Raw genomic sequence first — 19,276 nt, forward strand, 5'->3', positions numbered from 1 at the left:
AGTAACTCACCACTATTGATTTGTCAATTCATGAACTTGATAAAGATGTACCCGATATAGTAAAATTAATTAAGACGAATCATCTTAGTTATTCCGCAAGCTTATTAATCCTAATCCTTAAAGTGAATAATATGCTTATAATTGTGATCATGCTACATTAGAGGTGGAGCCAGAATTTCAAAGTTATGGATTTGAGATTCTAATCATTAAGTTATTGGGTTCTAAATTAATAATTTGTACATATTCAATGAATTTTTTAAAACAAATATAGGGTTTGTACCAAAATTACTGGGTTCGGCCGAATCCGTTTCCAGCACTCTAGCTTCGCCCATGTGCTACATCATATTGTGATGAGCCGATAATCGATATATCAAATATTAAACTAATAAAAATAGATACTACACCTTGTTTTATAGTATCATATATATGGTAGCGCGCTACCTACCCCACCAATTTTGTCTAATGGAGTTACTATAGTAGAGAACTCCGTTTTGTCTAACGATCAGACTTTATTTTATTCAAACTTATGTCATGATATATCAGACTTGTAATAGCCAACTAACTAGCTCTACTAATGTGATATATGCACACTACGCATCACCCTCTCTCTACCAACACTTTTATCTAGTTAATGCAGTATTATTTTTCGCACAAAAAAAATCATATATGGTTCGGGCACATTTAGAGGAGGAGCACTGATGCACCGGTGAGGAGGTGTGAGCGACTGGCGGTAGTGGGCACGCGGAGAGGTAGAGGACGACCTAAGAAGTATTGGGGAGAGGTGATCAGACAGGACATGACGCGACTTAGGATTACTGAGGACATGGCCCTTGACAGAGAATTATGGAGGTCGAGCATTAAGGTTGTAGGTTAGGGGAGAGTTGTGAATATTTCTACAGCACAATAGAGTGAGACTAGCCAGTTAGGAGTTAGACTAAGAATGTCATTGGTCGTCTATTGATGCAGGGCTTTACCTTCTAGTTTTACTATACCAGCCATCTATTTCGTATTTCGTATTTCGTATTCTGTATTTCATATCTCTTATATATTGCTGTTATTTTTATTATGCATTTTTATGGTACTAATATATCAGCTCCTATTGCTTTTTTGAGCCGAGGGTCTCCTGGAAACAGCCTCTCTACCCTTCGGGGTAGGGGTAAGGTCTGCGTACATATTACCCTCCTCAGACCCCACTTGTGGGATTATACTGGGTTGTTGTTGTTGTTGCTCTTCTCCCTTATTAATTATTCTATTTAATTATAGTTTCCATAATACAATGATCTGATTGTATTCTTGTTTTAAGGTACTATTTGTTTTAAATTGTTGGTGTAATGTACCTGTTCACATAAATCTCTAGTACGTAGTATGTACATGTACGTAGATAGATAAGTATGTAATTATTGAAGCAATTATTCTTCAACGGTTTTTTTCTTAAATAAATATTTGCAGTAGGGACCTAAAAGCTCAACGCCTCAACCAACCGCGTTTTTCCCATTACTGTCATTTTCTTCAGCTCCTAATGTCTTTATCTTTAATTTATCGTTTCATTTTATCATGTGATAAATGATACGAAAGCCATTAAAAGTCAATATCTTGACGGCGCTAACTGCTAACAGCTAAATTAAATAGGCAATAGGTCAACATTTTCACTATTTTTGGTTTCTTATTAAGCATCTCCAGGCTAACACCATTTTTTGCACCAAATTTCACACAAAAATAGTGTAATATCAAATTTACTCCAACTATTACACCATTTTTTAAACCAAATCATCTCTCTCTTCTATATTATATTATTATCTTCTATTTACTTTTCATTTTTTATTTCCTTCAAACTAATACTATCTTTTTTCTTTTTTCCATATTCATTATATATAATTCACATTCACCACTTATATAATTATTTATTACAAAATTATTTTAAAGGATAAATTAATTAAAAGTGATAGTCGGCTTGTTGAGGCGATGGAAAAGTCAAGTAACTCAAGAAATGAAGCTTCGAGACAAAAAGAATACAAAGAAGAAAATAAAATTTTATTGACGAACTTGAATTCTATTGATGATCCAAATCTTCATGAATTTTTGCGACAAGAACAAAAACGAATAATCGATAAAAGAAGTCAACAATTTCAACAACCACAACAATTTTCTACCCCGTTCTCTCAGTATTTTGGTAATTTTGGTACACCTGAAAATGACATAGGGGATTACTAGACTTATGTTTAAAATGTAATTTCAATTTTAATGTATCCTCCTTTTATGTACTTTAATTATAATGTATTTTTATTTTATGTATTGTTAATTTTCTTTTTAAAATTTTAGTTTTCACTTTTCAATTTTAGCAACATTAAATATCTTACATTTGCATTTTTTATTTTTAAATAATGGTTATATTTCTTTTTATACAATTATAATAATAATAAAATTAACTTATAATTTTATATAAATATAATATATACAAAAATTAATGTATCAAAAAATAGGATATAAAATTAAAATTATAAAGATCTTAATATAAAAATTAATTATATACACAATATATGATAAATTAAAAGTTCACAAAATAAAAAAATTGAATAAAATAATATTAAACCAAATTTAGAGTGATGAATAGTGTTGCACGAAATTTGGTGCAACACTATTCATACTCTATAATAGTGCAAGAATTAGTGTTGCATTGGAGCAAAAAAACACCATTTCTTGCACCAAATTTGGATTTGGTGCAAGAAATAGAGTAGCCTTGGAGATGGTCTCAGGCGTTCAATATTCCCTTTGGAACCCCGATTAATTCGAATTCGTGGGGACCAAGAGCACATGTAACTATTTTCAAGATTACTATTTAGAAATTAATCAGTATTTATTTTTGTCCTAAAATTTTAAATTACAAATCTTAACTTCAGGATAATTCATGACATTTTTGTCTCGAAAAATTAAACTGAAAAGCTGAAATTTATGACGTGCTGACTAATTCCTAAATATTACCCCTTTAGAGTGCTACCCGGTATTATTTATACGAATTCGTGCCGTAAAATCTCACTATGAAAGATAAACTATTTTCTACTAAAAGAGACTCTATACCTAGAATTCGAAGCTCGAATCTTTAGTTAATGATAAATGAATAGTTGCTCCTAATTATTCCACTATAATCTTCTGAATTAATTGAAACAGTAAATTCTGAATATCTTGTACCTAACGTAAGCTAGTAAACATTGAGCTGCATTTTTTGGCACATTGTGAGCTGCCTTATTTGATATTGTTCGTCGCTATAGATTAAATGGAAAGTTTTGAAATGTTTGATTTTTTTCAACTGAAGTTCAGACCATAATCCTAATATATATTGCAATATTAGGATGAACTTAGTCCAACATGAATGATAATGGTTGTTTGGTACTTTGGTTTGAGAAATAAAAGAATTTAATCTCAGTATAACACTCAATAATTTGTTTGCAATATGTGTTTTAATATAAAACGCTGCATTGTCATGCGAAGTTAAGACCGCAAATCAATAGAAATATGATATTGTATACTCTATACGGAAAGTTATGTGTTTTCTATACAAAATAAAGAATACATATATTAACAATATGATAATAAAAAATTTGAACGCTCTTAAAGTTACATAATAATTCATTTGTTATTATTTATATATTATAATCTCTACATAATTAAACTTAAATAAAAATTATGATCTCTTAATATTTCACATATTAAGTTATTGATATACTGGTTTTAGGCATCTCTCTACTCTCGTATGTATTTTTCAGAGGACCTGAACAATTGAACTTCACTTCTACTCGCCAAATTCTCACGACATATCAAACATGGGCTGTTTTGAAGTGAAATGGAAAAGGGCACTCTAGTATTTACCTAATAAAGAAATGGAAAATAAAAAGAATATTAACGAAAAAAAAAGAAAAAATAAAAAATAAAAAAGAGAAGGTCTCAACTTTTCATAAATGTGAAACGTAAAAATTACAAAAATTCTGTATTTAAATTTTTATTTCTTAAACAAAAGATCCTTTCTATTATTATTCAATCTCTTTTGGGATTTTCTGCTCAATGTCTAGTATTAGAGTTAAAATAGCATGTTCGACCAAGTATCTAAAATCAGTTTATTTTGAAAAATACTTCTCACAAAAGTATTTTTCCAATCAGTTTACAAGTTTGATATTTGGCCAAACTTGTAAAAATTACTTCTTAAAAATACTTTTGAAAAAAAATCATTTTTTTTATTTCTCAATATTACTTTTGCTTCTACTCAAAAACAAATTTCTTAAAACTTGACAAACATCTTAATTTTAGAAAAAAATACTTCTGGCCAATTTTTTTTTTAGCAATAATCCAAATTGTACCCGGGTAAAGCACATTAAAGAGGAAAATCTTCTTTAGAAATTTTTTATTCTCAATTTTGCTTAGCCAAATATTTTATTCCTATTTTTAATCTTCAATCAATTACTCAAGAAAAAAAGGAAACAAGGCTTTTCCTCCCTTTTTATCTCTCTCACACACAGTATGTGTGTGTCTATGGTGAATTGATGCCACCAAAGCACAACACAACACAACACAAAGTGGTCATCCCCACTCCCACACAACTCTTCATTCTTCTTCTTCAACTAACACTATCTCTTTCCCCTTTTTTTTCAGTTTCCCTCTTTAGGGTTTTCTTTCTTTCCCTCTTTTGACAATTCAACTGTATTATATCCCACAACTAACCTATGTGATTCACTTGTTACAAAAATACTCATTTTTTCCTTTCTGGGTCTTGTTGATTTGGTACAGAGCTGCCAGAATTTACTCATTTTGAAGCATTTTTGAGGTAAAGTTTGAATCTTTCTTGCTGAATTTTTGTCAAGAAAGTTGCTTTCTTTGATGAAATTTACCTTCTTTTTTTAAGCTTTCTGTATTATGGGATGTTAAATTATCATTTTTATTGATATTCTGAATTTTGACATGATTGAACAATTACCTGTTTTTTATTGCATTTAAATTGATACTATATGTAGTTATGGATTCTCTTTATTTGATGATACATAGAGGATCTGTGTTCTGGAGAAGCAATTTTGATTTTTGAAGTTCTAGATTTACTGTATGGTTATTTGAACATTGAAATCCACCTTTTTAAACTTTTTCTCTTTATTCATGGAATAAGTCCTATTGTCCCTTATTTATCTATTGTTAATTTAGTGCTGGTGAGCAGTGTGAGATTTACTCCAACCACGAATATTTTGTATAGTGTATTATTTTACTAACCTTAAGTTAAAAAATAATCGAGCAAATTGAGAATGCGGAGATTTTCAGATTTTGACAGAGTTTTAGTTGCCTGTAATGGTTAGTTGCTCAGTGCAAATACACGGCATCAATTCTTGATTGAGTTCTTTTTGCAGAGCATTTAATTGGCTCCTTGTGGTGCTTTGAAGCTTGGCCTATAATTAATTTCCTGTCAAAGAAAGACAAATTTGCAGTTGCAGACTTCTTTGTGATTATTGCTTCCTATCTTTAGTAAGTTGACTAAGGCAGATGGAGACTGCGAAACGGTGGTTCAGTAAGCTTGGAAAAAAAGATAAGCCCAAGCCTCCGAAGAAGCAGGAAACGACTACTAGTAATGGGAAAGAAGGGTCAAAATTGTCATCACATGAGGAAACACCTTCAACTGCTACTAAACAGAAAGCTGCAGCTGCCAAGCAGTACATAGAAAAGCACTACAAAGAACAAATGAAGAGTTTGCAGGAGCGTAGAGAGCGGTATGTTAGTTCTCCTTTTTCCATAGGATACTGTGAATTAGCATTGGTCATTCCTAGATACATGTCCTTGCAAACGTTCATTTGATCATTGGTCCAACTTGTATTTACTGCGGTTGCTAGAATCTTAGTTACATCATATTTCCAGTCTTGCAACTCTAACAAACATGGGGAAGCTTAGACATCTATGCAATGACCATTTTCTTGTCCCTTCTCGTGATCATCCTTGAATCTATTATCACATTCCAAAAGGTTTTAATGTAGTTTTCCGTTGATTATGTTGTTAACAATAACTTCAGAATGGGATACTGGGATACTTAAAATGGATGTCATTTCATAGAGGGAATGCTGATTTAGTTTGTTTTGACAACTTGATTAAATAAAAAAGGACATAGAGGGAACTCCGTATTAGGTTAGGCTGTCTATATCACACCTCTTAGGGTCGGGGAAGAAATGTGGGATGCTTTGTGCATTGGGCTGCCCAATAAATAGAGGGAACTCTGTACTCTTTCCTGAACAAGTCATACAGCCTCATTCTGGCACCTGGAGTTGATTCATTAATTTTGCCGTGACATTTACATTTTTTGTTGGTATTTTGATGATGAGTGATGTATCGCAGGGGGTGGTTTATGCTAATAATAAAGAGTTGATAGCTGATACCTGTAAAAAATTTCCCAAGCTTTTCACTCTAGAGTGTTCTAGATAGCTAGAAATGAGCTTTGTGGTCTTAATTCCACGAAATGTTGGATCATGATGAATCGTCGTGGATGCCGTATTAATTTGTGATAGTCCAGTTGTGATTTGTTAGCCTTTAAGAAATTACAAGTGTACCTCGTGGTTTTCTTGATATGTTTGCATATTGATTGTGCTAAGATTTAAATCTATTTGCATTTAGATTGTGCTAAGATTTAAATCTAAGGTTGAGAGGAATCAAATGTTTAGAAAACATTTCCGATGGTTTGCTCTGTGCCACTTTGGGGCGAATGAACTCCTTGCAATGATTCGACATTCTTGAAGAAACATTATCTGGATTGCGAACTGATACAGAATTTCATTCCCTTTTTTGCTCATGTGAGGCTCATAGATTCATATCGATCAGGTGTAGGAAAAGTTATTGAAGTTCCTAACCCTTGCCAACATTTTCCTGCGGTTTTGGCATTTGTTGATAAGCCTAGTTCCAGATTTTCAAGGGAGTGCATTTGGTTGTGAGGTTTGGGAAACGTAAATTGCCCTTTGGTGATGTAGATTTGTCTTCTAATATATATCTTTGTAGATGTGTAGTTATTTGTGAAAACAGAGGCGGAAACTGCATATATGAACTTTTTGGTGCCTATGAGATGCCTATGAGCATCGATAACTGCTATTTGTAGAGAACGGTATTATTGTGTAAGTTCAACAACGTTACCGAGGAAGCGGATATGGAGGTGAGGCTTGATAGACAAGTCATCCCCAAGAGAGGTAGTTTCAAGTACCTTGGATCTATAATACAAGGTAATGGGGAGATTGATGAGGATGTCACACATCATATTGGAGTAGGATGGTTGAAGTGGAGGCTTGCTTCCGGTGTCTTGTTTGATAAGAATGTGTCGCTGAGACTTAAAAGGCAAGTTCTACAAGGTTGTAATTAGACCGACTATGCTGTATGGAGCAGAGTGTTGGCCGGTCAAGAACCCTCATAAAGATACAAGTAGTTGAGATGAGGATGTTATGGTGGATGTGTGGCATACCTGGTTGGATAAGATTAGGACTGAAGTTATTCGGGATAAGGTGGGAGTAACCCCTATGGAGGATAAGATGCAGTATGCGAGGTTGAGATGGTTCGGGCATGTTAAGAGGAGAAGTATAGAAGCCCCAGTCAGAAGGTGCGAGAGGTTAGCCTCAGTGGGTATCAGGAGGGGTAGAGGTAGGCCTCAGAAGTCTTGGGAGAGGTTATTAGGCGGGACATGGAGCAACTGGAGCTTGACTGAGAACATGGTCCTAGATCGGAGAGTGTGGAGGTCAAAGATTAGGGTAGAAGGCTAGTAGGTAGTCGAGCGTTTCTCATTGTCTTACTCAGTTCGCTAGCATTAGTGTTAGTATATATCCTTTTATTCATAGATTTCTATTACTATCTAGAGTTTAACTGCTTTGGCTACAGTCTTTTTTATTTTGTTGTTATTCCTACTTGTTGCCATTATTTTTTCATCCGTTCTCCAGCCGAGGGTCTATCAGAAACAACCTCTCTGCGCTTCTAGGGTAGGGGTAAGGCAGTGTTTTTGAGAGCGAGAAGCGCAAAAAAGCGATAGGGGTTCGCCTCGCTTCAAAAGCGAAGCGCAATACTTAAAAAACATAAAGTAAACCTTGCAAAGAGACAAACATAATGAAATAAACTGAAAATATATATATATATATATATATATATATATAACTGAAATCAGCAACACCTTAATTAAATTAAATTTAATAATTGAAATTAGTAACATTTCAAATAAAAAGGAAAAAAGATGGAAAAAAAAATAATAATTATGTTTAATATACTAAAATCAGCAAAGCAACAACATTTCAAAATATAATAATTAAGTTTATAAACTGAAATACACACAAAAATTAATAAATAAAGGCTAAATAAGAAGAATAAAAGGAGAGAGAAAAAGGACTGTTGCCTGCCCTAGCACTTAGCAGCAGTCGACGGGAAGAAGAAGAAAGAACAGAGAAAAAAAAAAGGATAAGTAGAAGAAAGAAGAAGAAATTACCTGGAGGTTGGACGGGTTTCTGGAACCTAGCAGCAGTAGCAGTGATGCTCGATGGAATAGAGGAAGAGAAGAAATGTCTTCACTTTGGGGTCTATGTTTTGTATAATATGAAAATGACCCAATCTTTTTTTTAAAAAAAAATTGACCCCTTTTGACTGAAGCAATCGCTTTTTCGCTTCTCGCTTCTACGTCGCTTCTCGCTTCAGGTGTTGAAGTGATCGCTTTTGATGGTCGAGCTGTCTCAGCTTCAGAAAAGCGATGATTTGTCGCTTGTTGTTGTTGGTATTATTGTGTAAGTTCTCTACTTTTATATCCGACTTGTATACTGGAAATTTCCACCCCATCAATACAAATATTACCTTTTGTTAAAAAAAATGCAAATATAGAATTTTTTGTGTTATTGGTGATTGCCATTAGCCAAGTTTTAGGCCTAGCTATGGGAGAAGAAAAATGGAATCTAGAGTGGACAAACCATTCACAGTTGCATTTCTTTGAACTGAAAGTAAGTATGAGCAGAAAATTGTTCAGCTTCTTGTTGGTCTTCCCTGATTAATTTGGGTTCATGTAATTTATGAAAATAGAGCACTGGTGTATGATAATCTGAAGTAGCTAATCATGGCCAAAGAAGACGAAAACTAGAGTTGACAGTTTCTGCTACTTATTTCTTGTCCCTGATAATTTGCAGTATGATATACATGTGTATGATAATCTGAAGTAGCTAGTAGTATACAGTGAGGAGTTTGTTTAATTATAAATAATTACAGTCCTTATATTACTGATTAATTTTGCCTTCAGTTTTATTTCTTCCATTATGATCTCTTTTATTAAGTTGGTCAAGTGCTTCTAAAAACCTTTTGGTAGTTGGTGAATCTGCTGATATACAAATCAGGCCTTTACCTCACTACTTCTTACTCATAGGCTACCAAACAAAGCTTTACATGCAATGCTTGCTTAATCTCTTTTACCAAGTTGATTTAGTGTTTTTAGAACCTCTCCATATTAATAACTAGCCAACCAACATTTGCTCTATTTGACCCATTACTTGCAATTGTAGAGTTTATAAGCATGTTTTTGGGGTGACATGTCTTAAGACTTGATTATAGAATTTCTCTGGATAAGTTAAACAATCTTGTGTCACCCTTCATTCTTTTGCAAAATTAATAGATGTCTTAAGACTTGAAGTTTTCTGAGGCCATGTTTATGGTAATCCTCCTTTATAAGATATGCGTCTCTTATTAGTTAATAGATGTGCTCTCTGTGCTATCACCATTCCTTTTATCTTTTCCATGTTCTTTGTGCTTTAAATGAACGGTGCATACAAAATCAATTTCTCTTAAAGAATAATCATTGTTTTCTTTGTTGCAGGCGCAATATGCTTGAAAAAAAATTAGCTGATGCTGAGGTTTCTGAGGAAGAGCAGAACAATTTACTGAAGTACCTTGAGAAAAAGGAGACAGAATTTATGCGCCGTCAAAGGCATAAAATGGGTGCTGATGATTTTGAGCCTTTGACAATGATAGGAAAGGGTGCATTTGGGGAGGTCTCTTTTTTCATCTCTTACCGCATGCATACATCCTTTCTCCCATTTATATCTGACCAGCATAACAGGCAAAGAGAACTTTGATTGGAAATCTTTTAAAATTCTCTTATTTCTTTTTAATTCTACTTATCAAGCTTGTATCTTTTTCCCTCGGGGCTCAAGCATCCTTTGGGAGAAATAAAACTAATAAAAGTAGAGGTATGGTAGAAAAAGGGGGCATTATGTCCTTGGGCTGAAACGCTGTCGTGGTTGTTTTCTACATCATACATTCTAACTCAGATAGTTGGAAATTGGAACTTTTTTCCTAGTGAACTGTTATGGGTTCTTTTACTCTTGGTGGGGTACACTTATCTTTGTGGTGGAAAGCTTTTGAGCTTTAATTGAGAAAGGATATAATCAGTAAATCTTCACTCACAGACCCTCTCTCTCTTTCTCACACACACACACACACACACACACACACCTGAGTCGGAAATATGAGTAACATTTGAGATTATATTCCTCTTGACCTTCTAACTTATTTTGTCTTGCTTCAGGTTAGGATATGTAAGGAGAAGGCAACTGGTCATGTCTACGCCATGAAAAAGCTTAAGAAATCAGAAATGCTTCGTAGAGGCCAGGTAAAGAACACAGAGAACTTTCTCGATAGTTACCTGGTGATTGTTTGTGTTGCACTTGCATGCTAATTTCTGCTTATCAACTATTTTTTGTTAGGTTGAACATGTTAAAGCAGAAAGGAATCTGCTTGCTGAAGTTGAGAGCAATTGCATTGTTAAGCTATATTGCTCTTTCCAAGATGAGGAGTATCTTTATCTAATAATGGAATATCTTCCTGGTGGAGATATGATGACTTTGCTGATGCGCAAAGATACTTTAACAGAAGATGAGGCCAGGTTTTATGTGGGGGAGACAGTCCTTGCTATAGAATCTATCCATAAACACAATTATATTCACAGGTTGGTACAAAATTCTGTTTCTCTGTGATGTGATTGCATTGACCAATCAAAGTGTTCTTCTTTGCTCCTAAACTCCATAGTTCTCTAATCAGGAGGAGTAACTTATGTATCCAAAATTTGCAGAGATATCAAGCCGGATAACTTACTACTTGATAGAAATGGGCACATGAAGTTATCAGATTTTGGATTATGTAAACCACTGGACTGCAGTAATCTTCAGGAAAAGGATTTCACAGCGGCAAGTAAGTTAAGTGGTGCTCTTCAAAGTGATGGACGCCCAGCCCCTCCAAGGCGCACTCAACAGGAGCAACTGTTGCATTGGCAGAAGAATAGGAGGATGCTTGTAAGTCCTTATTATAACCATAATAAAATGAACCTTTTATACTCAATCTTAACCGCACCCCACTGCCTTTCCTCGGATATCACATATGGTGCAACGGATATCTGCATGAGGTGCATCTGGAAAATATATTACACGCCTCTATATGGTAAACTAATGCTTATTTTCCTCTTAAACTCGCTACCGAAGACAACAAGGCTTGCAATAAAAGTGACCTAAATCCAATGTACTACACCCGGCACTGTCATCCTCTCTACTCCTCACCTCCTACCCCTCTTGTGCTGGTATATATGCTACCCCTACTTTCAGTGCTGACTTCCTCTGATCTCTTTCTCTTTTGTCTTAATCCTCTATCATCACTCCTCTTGGTCGGAGCTCTTTGCCTATATTTCTGTCACTTCGGTTTAATGATGTGCCTACGGAAGTTTCCTTTTCTTTACCGTGTTTGATCATAAGAGTGAGATATGCTCTATTCCTATCCATTATCTCTCTCCCCTCCCAACCCTCCCCACCCAAAGTCTGGAGCAAATAGCTAGAGTGTTCTTGGATACTGTAATGCCTATGCTTATCGAAGACATTACAATCAGGGACGGATTTGGGGGGGCCGAAGGGATCCAAACCCGTCACCGAATATTACACTGTGTATATAAGGTTATACTTGTTATTATTAGATATATAATACAAAATGAATCCCCTTAGCACAACATGAATGCGCAGCGCAATGATTAAGGGGGTTCAGATTTTCCTTTGGTTCCAGGATCGAGTCCTGCTAAATGCACACTGTTATGTTTTTTGCTAAATGCACACTGTTATGTTTTTTCTCGGAAGACAGTTATTAAGATATTGTACTAATTCTATATATGTAGAATAAAATGAATGCCCCGAGTATACTACAGATGTGCAGTTCAGTGGCAATGGTATTTGGATTTTCCCTTTGTTGGCAAGATCGATTCCCATTGTCTGCACGTTGCTATCTCTCTCTTTTAAACTACAATTTATTTGGTTATTTTGGTTGAAACTTTGGTATCTGAACATCCACCACATCGAATATACTGTTTTATACTTTTAATTAGGAATTTTCTTTCTGAGTTATTTTTGCAATCATATTTAATGTATTGTTTATTGTAATAATTTTTTTTGCCTTTTCTCCTTTAAATGCCTTTTTCACTAGCATATTTAGATAATTCTTTTGGTTGAAAATTCGCATTTGAACATCCTCCACTAAATAAGAATTTTATTATTATTATTTATTTTTGCAATCATATTTAGTTAATTGTTTATTATACTATAATGTATTTTTTGTCCTTTCTCCTTTAAATGCCTTTTGCACTAGCATATTTAGACAATTTTTCTGGTCGAGAATTCTCATTTGCACTAGCATATTAATTAGGATTTTTCTTTATTAGTTATATTTGCATTAGGATTAAATTTTTTTGAAAAAAGTACTGCAAAACGATGTACCACCGTATCTGATTTAATTTAATTTATAATAGTTGCTTAATTTTTATTTAAATTTAAATTTTTTAATGACCTCGTTTGATGAAATTTTTTATTGTTAGCTTCTTTAAAATATTGAATCCCCTTGCTCAAAATCCTTGATCCGTCACTGATTACTAACCTGTAATTTGAACTTTGAACTTGCTGCTATGAAGGAGAATAGAGTTCTCTTTGTATTTGTAAAAAAAATAATTGAATATTCATTGCTTTTGGGAGATATTAGCAGACTAGCGGACAAGATAAACAATTGGGAAAGACCATGAATTAGGGATTCAACTAATAAAAAAGGTCTTGACTTTTAAATTTAATACATTTCAGTTCCTTTTTAAAACTTCTGAATAATTATCAAGCTGACTTTTGAGAATTTGGGTATTATATGAAGGACTTATTCAACAAATTTTGTTTTAATATGAAAAAGTCTCTGGGCTTATGCATCACTAAAAAACGCGCCTCAAATGCCCGGGCGTATGCTCCTAACGCTCGGGTGTACGCCCCGAATTGCTGGGCGTACGCCTCTTGAGACTTTCGCCCCACACCATCGCCCGGGACGTTTTTAGTGCGCCTCGCCCTAGGGCTCGCCCCGAAAACGCTTTTTAAAACACTACTGTTACTATAATAGTAACAATAGTAAATTAGTAATGAAGCTTAATGCTTGATCATTCCTTGCCTTTCTTATGTTCCAATGCAAACATAGACTAGAATTCCTACTTCCTACGTTCTAAATTGGAGTCTACATCTTATGGATTGTAGTGCAACATTATCTTAAACTCATGATGAGTTCTGAGTAATGAGTGATTTTGCAAACTAACACTTCCCTCACTGCTGCTTCTGACTAGGAAAGTATTGTGATGAATTATTATTTTTCTGAAACTTGTATTGATTACATGGAACCATTTAACACAGTGAAGTACTGTAGGCTTATTCCACGGTTGGAACACCTGACTATATTGCTCCAGAGGTTTTGCTGAAGAAAGGATATGGATGTGAATGTGATTGGTCAGTATCTTTGTATTATGTTCTCTCTTTCAATTAAAAGCTTATCTATTTTTTACATGCCTGTGTGTTTCTCTCAGGTGGTCACTTGGTGCTATCATGTATGAAATGCTGGTTGGATATCCACCATTCTATTCCGATGAACCTATGTCCACCTGTAGGAAGGTAAGAATGGGAATCTGCTCCTTGGTTATGCATGGTGAAAAGTCTTTTAACGTGCGGAATCACTGGTTGTCATCTTTGTCCGTTTCATTCCTTTTGTCTAGTTATGCATGATCTTAGCTATTTTCATTCTGTTTCTGGCTTGGGACACACAACGTCTGGAGCTGCTTCAAAATAATTAGAACTGAAGCGGCTATATTGTTAATGGAAATTCAATGCACTGCGAAAAAACTTGAACTGCTTCCCGAGACTGCTTTTTGGCCCGTCTAAGTTGATAAGAGACCTGGGAATGTAATTGTTTGCTGAGCACAGTGAGTCATTAAGAATATGAAGGCCAACACTTGTCTTTGCTTCGAATCATTATGATTCTTTCAGTGTCTGATTTCTAGGGAAAGGAACAGGAGGAAGTAATACAGTTTTTAACATCTGGCATTATGTATATGAACACATGCCTCTTAAGTCTTATTGTGCAGAATCTTATGCTCTGCTGAGTTTATCCAGAGTGACTGGACATAATAGCATACTGCGGGGGCGCCAAAATATCCTGGGGCAGAAGCCTTTTTTGTTTCCACCATATTTTGATGGTGTATACATGCATCACAATATTTGCTTACTATATATATCAGCAATTCTTCTTAGATCAACTTTGGCTAAATGCATCCTTCTAGGCACATAATATCAGTATTTGATAAAACAAATTTTAAATGGATTTACTATATGACCAATTTTGAACTACAACGAGCAAGGCTTGATCATTATTCAGTGATTGCATCTTGATGCATGTGTGTTCTTGTTTGACATTCCCAGCCATTTCCTTGTGACATAGGTTGCATTGTATTGTGGGTTAGGTCAGGAAAAAATGGGCATGTTGTCTAAGCATGATTTTTGCATTTAGCAACATTTGCCCAAGATGTCTTAGAAGCGGTTTCTATTTTCATCAATTACAGTATTGCATCATTTTAGTATGTAACCTTTGGTGAAAACTTGGAATGCTTGATAACTATCCAACTTCAAGTTCCATTTTGATACTTTCTTGATGACAGTCCGCTTTTATCTGTCTTGTTGCTACAGATAGTAAATTGGCGGACTCATCTTAAATTTCCTGAAGAGGCAAAACTATCTCCTGAAGCAAAAGATCTCATATGTAAACTCTTGTGTAATGTGGAACAGAGACTTGGGACCAGGGGTGCTGGTGAAATAAAGGTAGTTGGTGTATTCGATGTAAATACTTAGAATGGGATTAGACTTGGTCAAGTTTAATCGGTTAACTGTTTTTCAGGCTCACCCATGGTTCAAAGGTGTTGAATGGGATAAACTTTATCAAATGAAAGCTGCATTTATTCCAGAAGTTAATGACGAGTTGGATACTCAGAATTTTGAGAAGTTTGAAGAGGTGTGCGAATTGACCTTTTCAGTCGTGGTTTCTCCATCAGTGCTACAGCAACCCTTTTGTGCAATCCTTATCTGCTTGATTCTCATGTCTTCCTTTGCAATTTTGGTTTGCAGGGTGACAATCAAATTCCAACAGCAGCAAAATCAGGTCCTTGGAGGAAGGTTAGCACCGATAAACTGCTAGTGACTTCATAATTTGTAGGGGCTTCTTTTTTTTAATTGTTCATAATTCATAGGGGCTTCTTTAAGTGATGTTAACTGTCATTCTGCATTTGAATAATCAGCCAATAGGGATGATTTATTGCATACAAGTTTCATAATTCATAGGGGTTGTTTCAATGATGTCATTCTGCATTTGAATAATGAGCTCATAGGAACAATTTGTATGGTCTTCATTCTAACTTTGCTTCACATATGCAAAATGGAGAACCTGAATTTGGGAAACTAGTTCTCTGGAGTAGCCATTTCCTCTGAGTGCTATCAATCCAAATGCAATTTCTAGCTGACAAATCAGAATTCCTGTTAAATTACCTATTTTTCTATGTGGCAATTTGACAGAATTGGAAGTAATTAGTAATAAAGAGCCAGATACTCATGTCTGTTTAATCAGCATTTAATATGCTGGAAGAGGGGATCGGTTTTGGTAGATAAGTTCTCTAGTTGAGCATAATTAAGTATAGGGATGTGTTTTCTGTTTCCAAATTGAAAAATCTATGTAATTACTACATGGTAAAGGATAAAGGGTGAGAAACAGTTGAAACAGAGGATACTGCCACCTTTATTGAAACTAGTTCGGTAAGAAATTGGCTGATAGAAGTGTTTCAGTACTGAGTAAGAGGAAAATAATTCATTTTGCTATATATCATTAGCTAATCTAGTTGGTGGTTATGGTCGGTCATAGTGATTCATGTGGCTACATCGATATATCAACTTCTATTGTCTTTTTCACCATGCACTCATAATATTCCTCTCATCGTTAAATCTGTTCTTTATCCTTTTGTTTGTTTTGCTACAGATGCTTTCTTCAAAGGATGTCAACTTTATGGGCTACACTTACAAAAACTTTGAGATTGTGAATGATAATGATGTTGCTGGAATGGGTATTGAGCTTTTCCTTGCATTAAGTTATAATTAATCCCTTTGGTCTCAATTGAACTTATCTAACATAGGATAAGTATGATTTGATTTTCTGCTGTTATCTGTGCTTTGCTTATCAACCTCTGTTTTACAAGTATTAAATGGTTATATTTGTTTCTTTTGTAATTGTGATTTTGTCTTGAAATGTTTTTTTCCTTTTTCAGCTGAACTGAAGAAGAAGAGCAACAAAGCTAAGAGGCCAACTGTGAAGGCACTTTTCAGTAGGATTTCTGCCCCTCTTTCTATTCTGGTTGTCATCATTATTACTGTAGACTGGATTATTACTTCTCCGGGCATTGCTCCTAGAAATAGAGAGGCAATGCCCAAGGAATGGAAATAATAGTTGTACGCCTTCACTAGCTGTAGTTGTTAGGCATGGTCAGAAAACGTTTTCCCACTAAGTGTATTGCAACTTATATTGGGATTGAGCGTCACCATCCTTTATATTGAGAAACATCGATAAAGTTTCTGAGAGTTGAAGGTAAATAGAGTTTTTCCTTATGTTTTGTAATGTGGTAATTTGTCAGAATGAAACAGTTGATATTATATCAGCAAAAAAAGGAAAAGTGAATTGATATCCACCACCAGGCCTTTGGTTCAGCCATAAGGACACATTGGAGTGTGGGTTAGGTCCACATCAGTGGTTCGGATCCTGCCAATGGACAAAAGTCCGGTATTTAAGTTGGGAGGAGGGTAGGGGGAGGCCAATACTCTCCGGAGTTTTGAACCTGCTGATACCTCACAAAGTGGGGGCTCAGAGGTGATTTCTCCAATATAAAAAGAACATTAAGAAAAAGAATTGATCATTCGTTGACTCTCCAGTTGCGGTTTACAGCATTTTGTCCATCTGTTTCATGTGGTCTTTCTTGTTATCCTTTTCTTGTGGATCATGAAGTTTCTTAGAGTTGGAGAGCTAGCGACAAATCTTTCTCTGAAGTTCTCCTTGTGGTGGTAATTTCTCAAAAGAAATGGTGGATATTACTGTTAGCTTACAAGAAATGAGTTGATTATTTGTTGACTTTCTGTTTGTGATGCCTTTACAGCATCTTGTCCCTCTGTTTCATGTGTTCTTTCTTGTTATTCTTCCGTATATTTTTCTCTCATGGATCATGAGATGGTATAAACATGCTAAAGTATGGATGTTCATATGTGTGTAGGTGAGGATTCGGATGCATCCAACTCTCAACCTGCTCACGGGAGTTTCCTTAAAATGTTACCTCCACACTTGGAATCGTCAAAGCAGGCTGAACTATAGCGTCCAAACTAATCTGTTAATAACTGTATGACCATAGTCAACAAAGGAGACGTGCAACATTCCCTCTGTTAAGTGAAGCTGTTGTGTTTTAACATAGGTGTATTTCAAGTGTAAAGTATCCACGACGAAGGCAGTTTTGCAAATCTGTGACTGCCTTGGTTCATAGTTGCGCTTGTTTTTGTGTAAATTATTTCTTGGAAGTACATATCATTCTTTTTGTTGCTAGTTTGTAATTTTCTCCCCTCTAAGCTGCAGAAAATTGCACCCTTGTTCTTGTAATCTCTTCCACTATGGGTTTATTTATTTCAATAGCCTATCTCAAAAGGTGGAAGTTCTAGTTTGAGTTCTTCCTAAAAGTGTACACTCTCCTTGTTTATGTTTTCTGGGATTGAAACCACCTTTTCATTGTTGTGTTACTGTTAACTCGAAAAGAAGACGAAAGATGCTTTATTGTTCTATAGTTTTGCATGAACTGAGTTGGTTATGTTGATGTCCCTCACCCCCTTGGCTGTGTAGTTGGTTCTTGTCAAGGGTGGCATGTGAATTGCAGACCCTTTAGCAGTTGGGTGAAGTACACAAATAGCCCTCAAAGTGGATGGTCTTGAATTATTGTTTTCGCTGGTTCTGTCTATGGGGCAAGCGGGAGTCAAAAGTTAAAGACCACTCCAAAAAGTGTCATATTTCTGCAATTTTTTGTTAGCAAACTGACATGAAGGGTGCTTGTTCATCTATATCTTTGCTTCTTCTGTCCAATTTGCATTATGGTCTGCACATATACCCCCCTACCCCACCCCATTTAGTTTTTTGATAACGGTAGAGTTCCGGCGTGTATCCGATGACTTTGTTCGCCAAGGTTGGTCAAACAGAAAGAAATCACCTAGCATATTGTGTTTGTTGGGAATTTATACTTGGTTTCCCTTAGGATTGCTTTAATTAGTTATTTGACTACACTTAATCTCAAAAGTAGTTGGGGTTGGTCATATGAGCTCTATACATCTAGGCTCTAGCTTACAAGATTTTACTGATTCATAACAGTGTTTTAAAGGCAGAGGTGCATAGTAGGATATTTTTGCTTACATGGGGTAAGATATTAGTCACAAGGCACACTCCACAAATTCAATAATAATATTATCTAAGTCAACAAGATTCTTCCAGTATATTATAACAATTATAGTTAAATTTTTCAAAAGAAATTGTTAAATAATACTAGTATTTCAGGCCTTATAGATCAACAATTTAATACTAAAGTGAGCATAGTTCTTGGACGTATTGGACCAAAAAAAATGTGCGTGAGGTAAAGATACACTGATTGATGTATTCCCCCAAGTCTCTAGCTCTCATAATACTTTGGGTTCAATCATATAAACAAAACAACTTTTAAGTCGAAATAATTAAGTCACTAAACCACTCGAAATTACTTAGTAAACAACAACAACAACATTAGCGGCGGAGCCACATGCATCGAAGAGGTGTCGACCGACACCCGTTCGTCAGAAAATTACACTGTATAGCTCGATAATTTTTTTAAAAAATATAT

General features: G+C 35.1%; 1 protein-coding gene across 3 annotated transcripts; it reads left to right on the top strand.

Moving 5' to 3' along the window:
* Nucleotides 1-4,574: 4,574 nt before the first annotated feature.
* Nucleotides 4,575-18,082, top strand: LOC104221844 (uncharacterized). Of its 3 annotated transcripts, none has more exons than XM_070171574.1 (14): nt 4,575-4,813; nt 5,498-5,738; nt 9,833-10,007; nt 10,544-10,627; nt 10,722-10,963; nt 11,087-11,306; nt 13,717-13,796; nt 13,874-13,958; nt 15,027-15,158; nt 15,235-15,348; nt 15,462-15,509; nt 16,363-16,447; nt 16,649-16,705; nt 17,642-18,082. In XM_070171574.1, exons 2-14 carry the CDS (start codon nt 5,515-5,517, stop codon nt 17,737-17,739), a joined length of 1,644 nt encoding a protein of 547 aa, XP_070027675.1. In that variant the 5' UTR covers nt 4,575-4,813; nt 5,498-5,514; the 3' UTR covers nt 17,740-18,082. The 3 variants fall into 3 exon arrangements, with proteins under 3 accessions (XP_070027675.1, XP_009771282.1, XP_009771283.1); XM_009772980.2 differs by having other exon boundaries at nt 4,640-4,813; nt 5,382-5,738; XM_009772981.2 differs by lacking the exon at nt 5,498-5,738 and having other exon boundaries at nt 4,744-4,813.
* The last annotated feature ends 1,194 nt before the right edge of the window (nt 18,083-19,276 follow it).

This window comes from Nicotiana sylvestris, chromosome 1 (assembly GCF_000393655.2).
Source record: "Nicotiana sylvestris chromosome 1, ASM39365v2, whole genome shotgun sequence".
Taxonomy (NCBI): Eukaryota; Viridiplantae; Streptophyta; class Magnoliopsida; order Solanales; family Solanaceae; genus Nicotiana; species Nicotiana sylvestris.

Coding starts and splice junctions, on each gene's coding strand:
- LOC104221844 (XM_070171574.1), top strand. CDS start 5,515: ATGGAGACTGCGAAACGGTGGTTCAGTAAGCTTGGAAAAAAAGATAAG. Junction 10,964..11,086: donor AAACACAATTATATTCACAG/GTTGGTACAAAA, acceptor CAAAATTTGCAG/AGATATCAAGCCGGATAACT. Junction 13,959..15,026: donor CTATGTCCACCTGTAGGAAG/GTAAGAATGGGA, acceptor TTGTTGCTACAG/ATAGTAAATTGGCGGACTCA.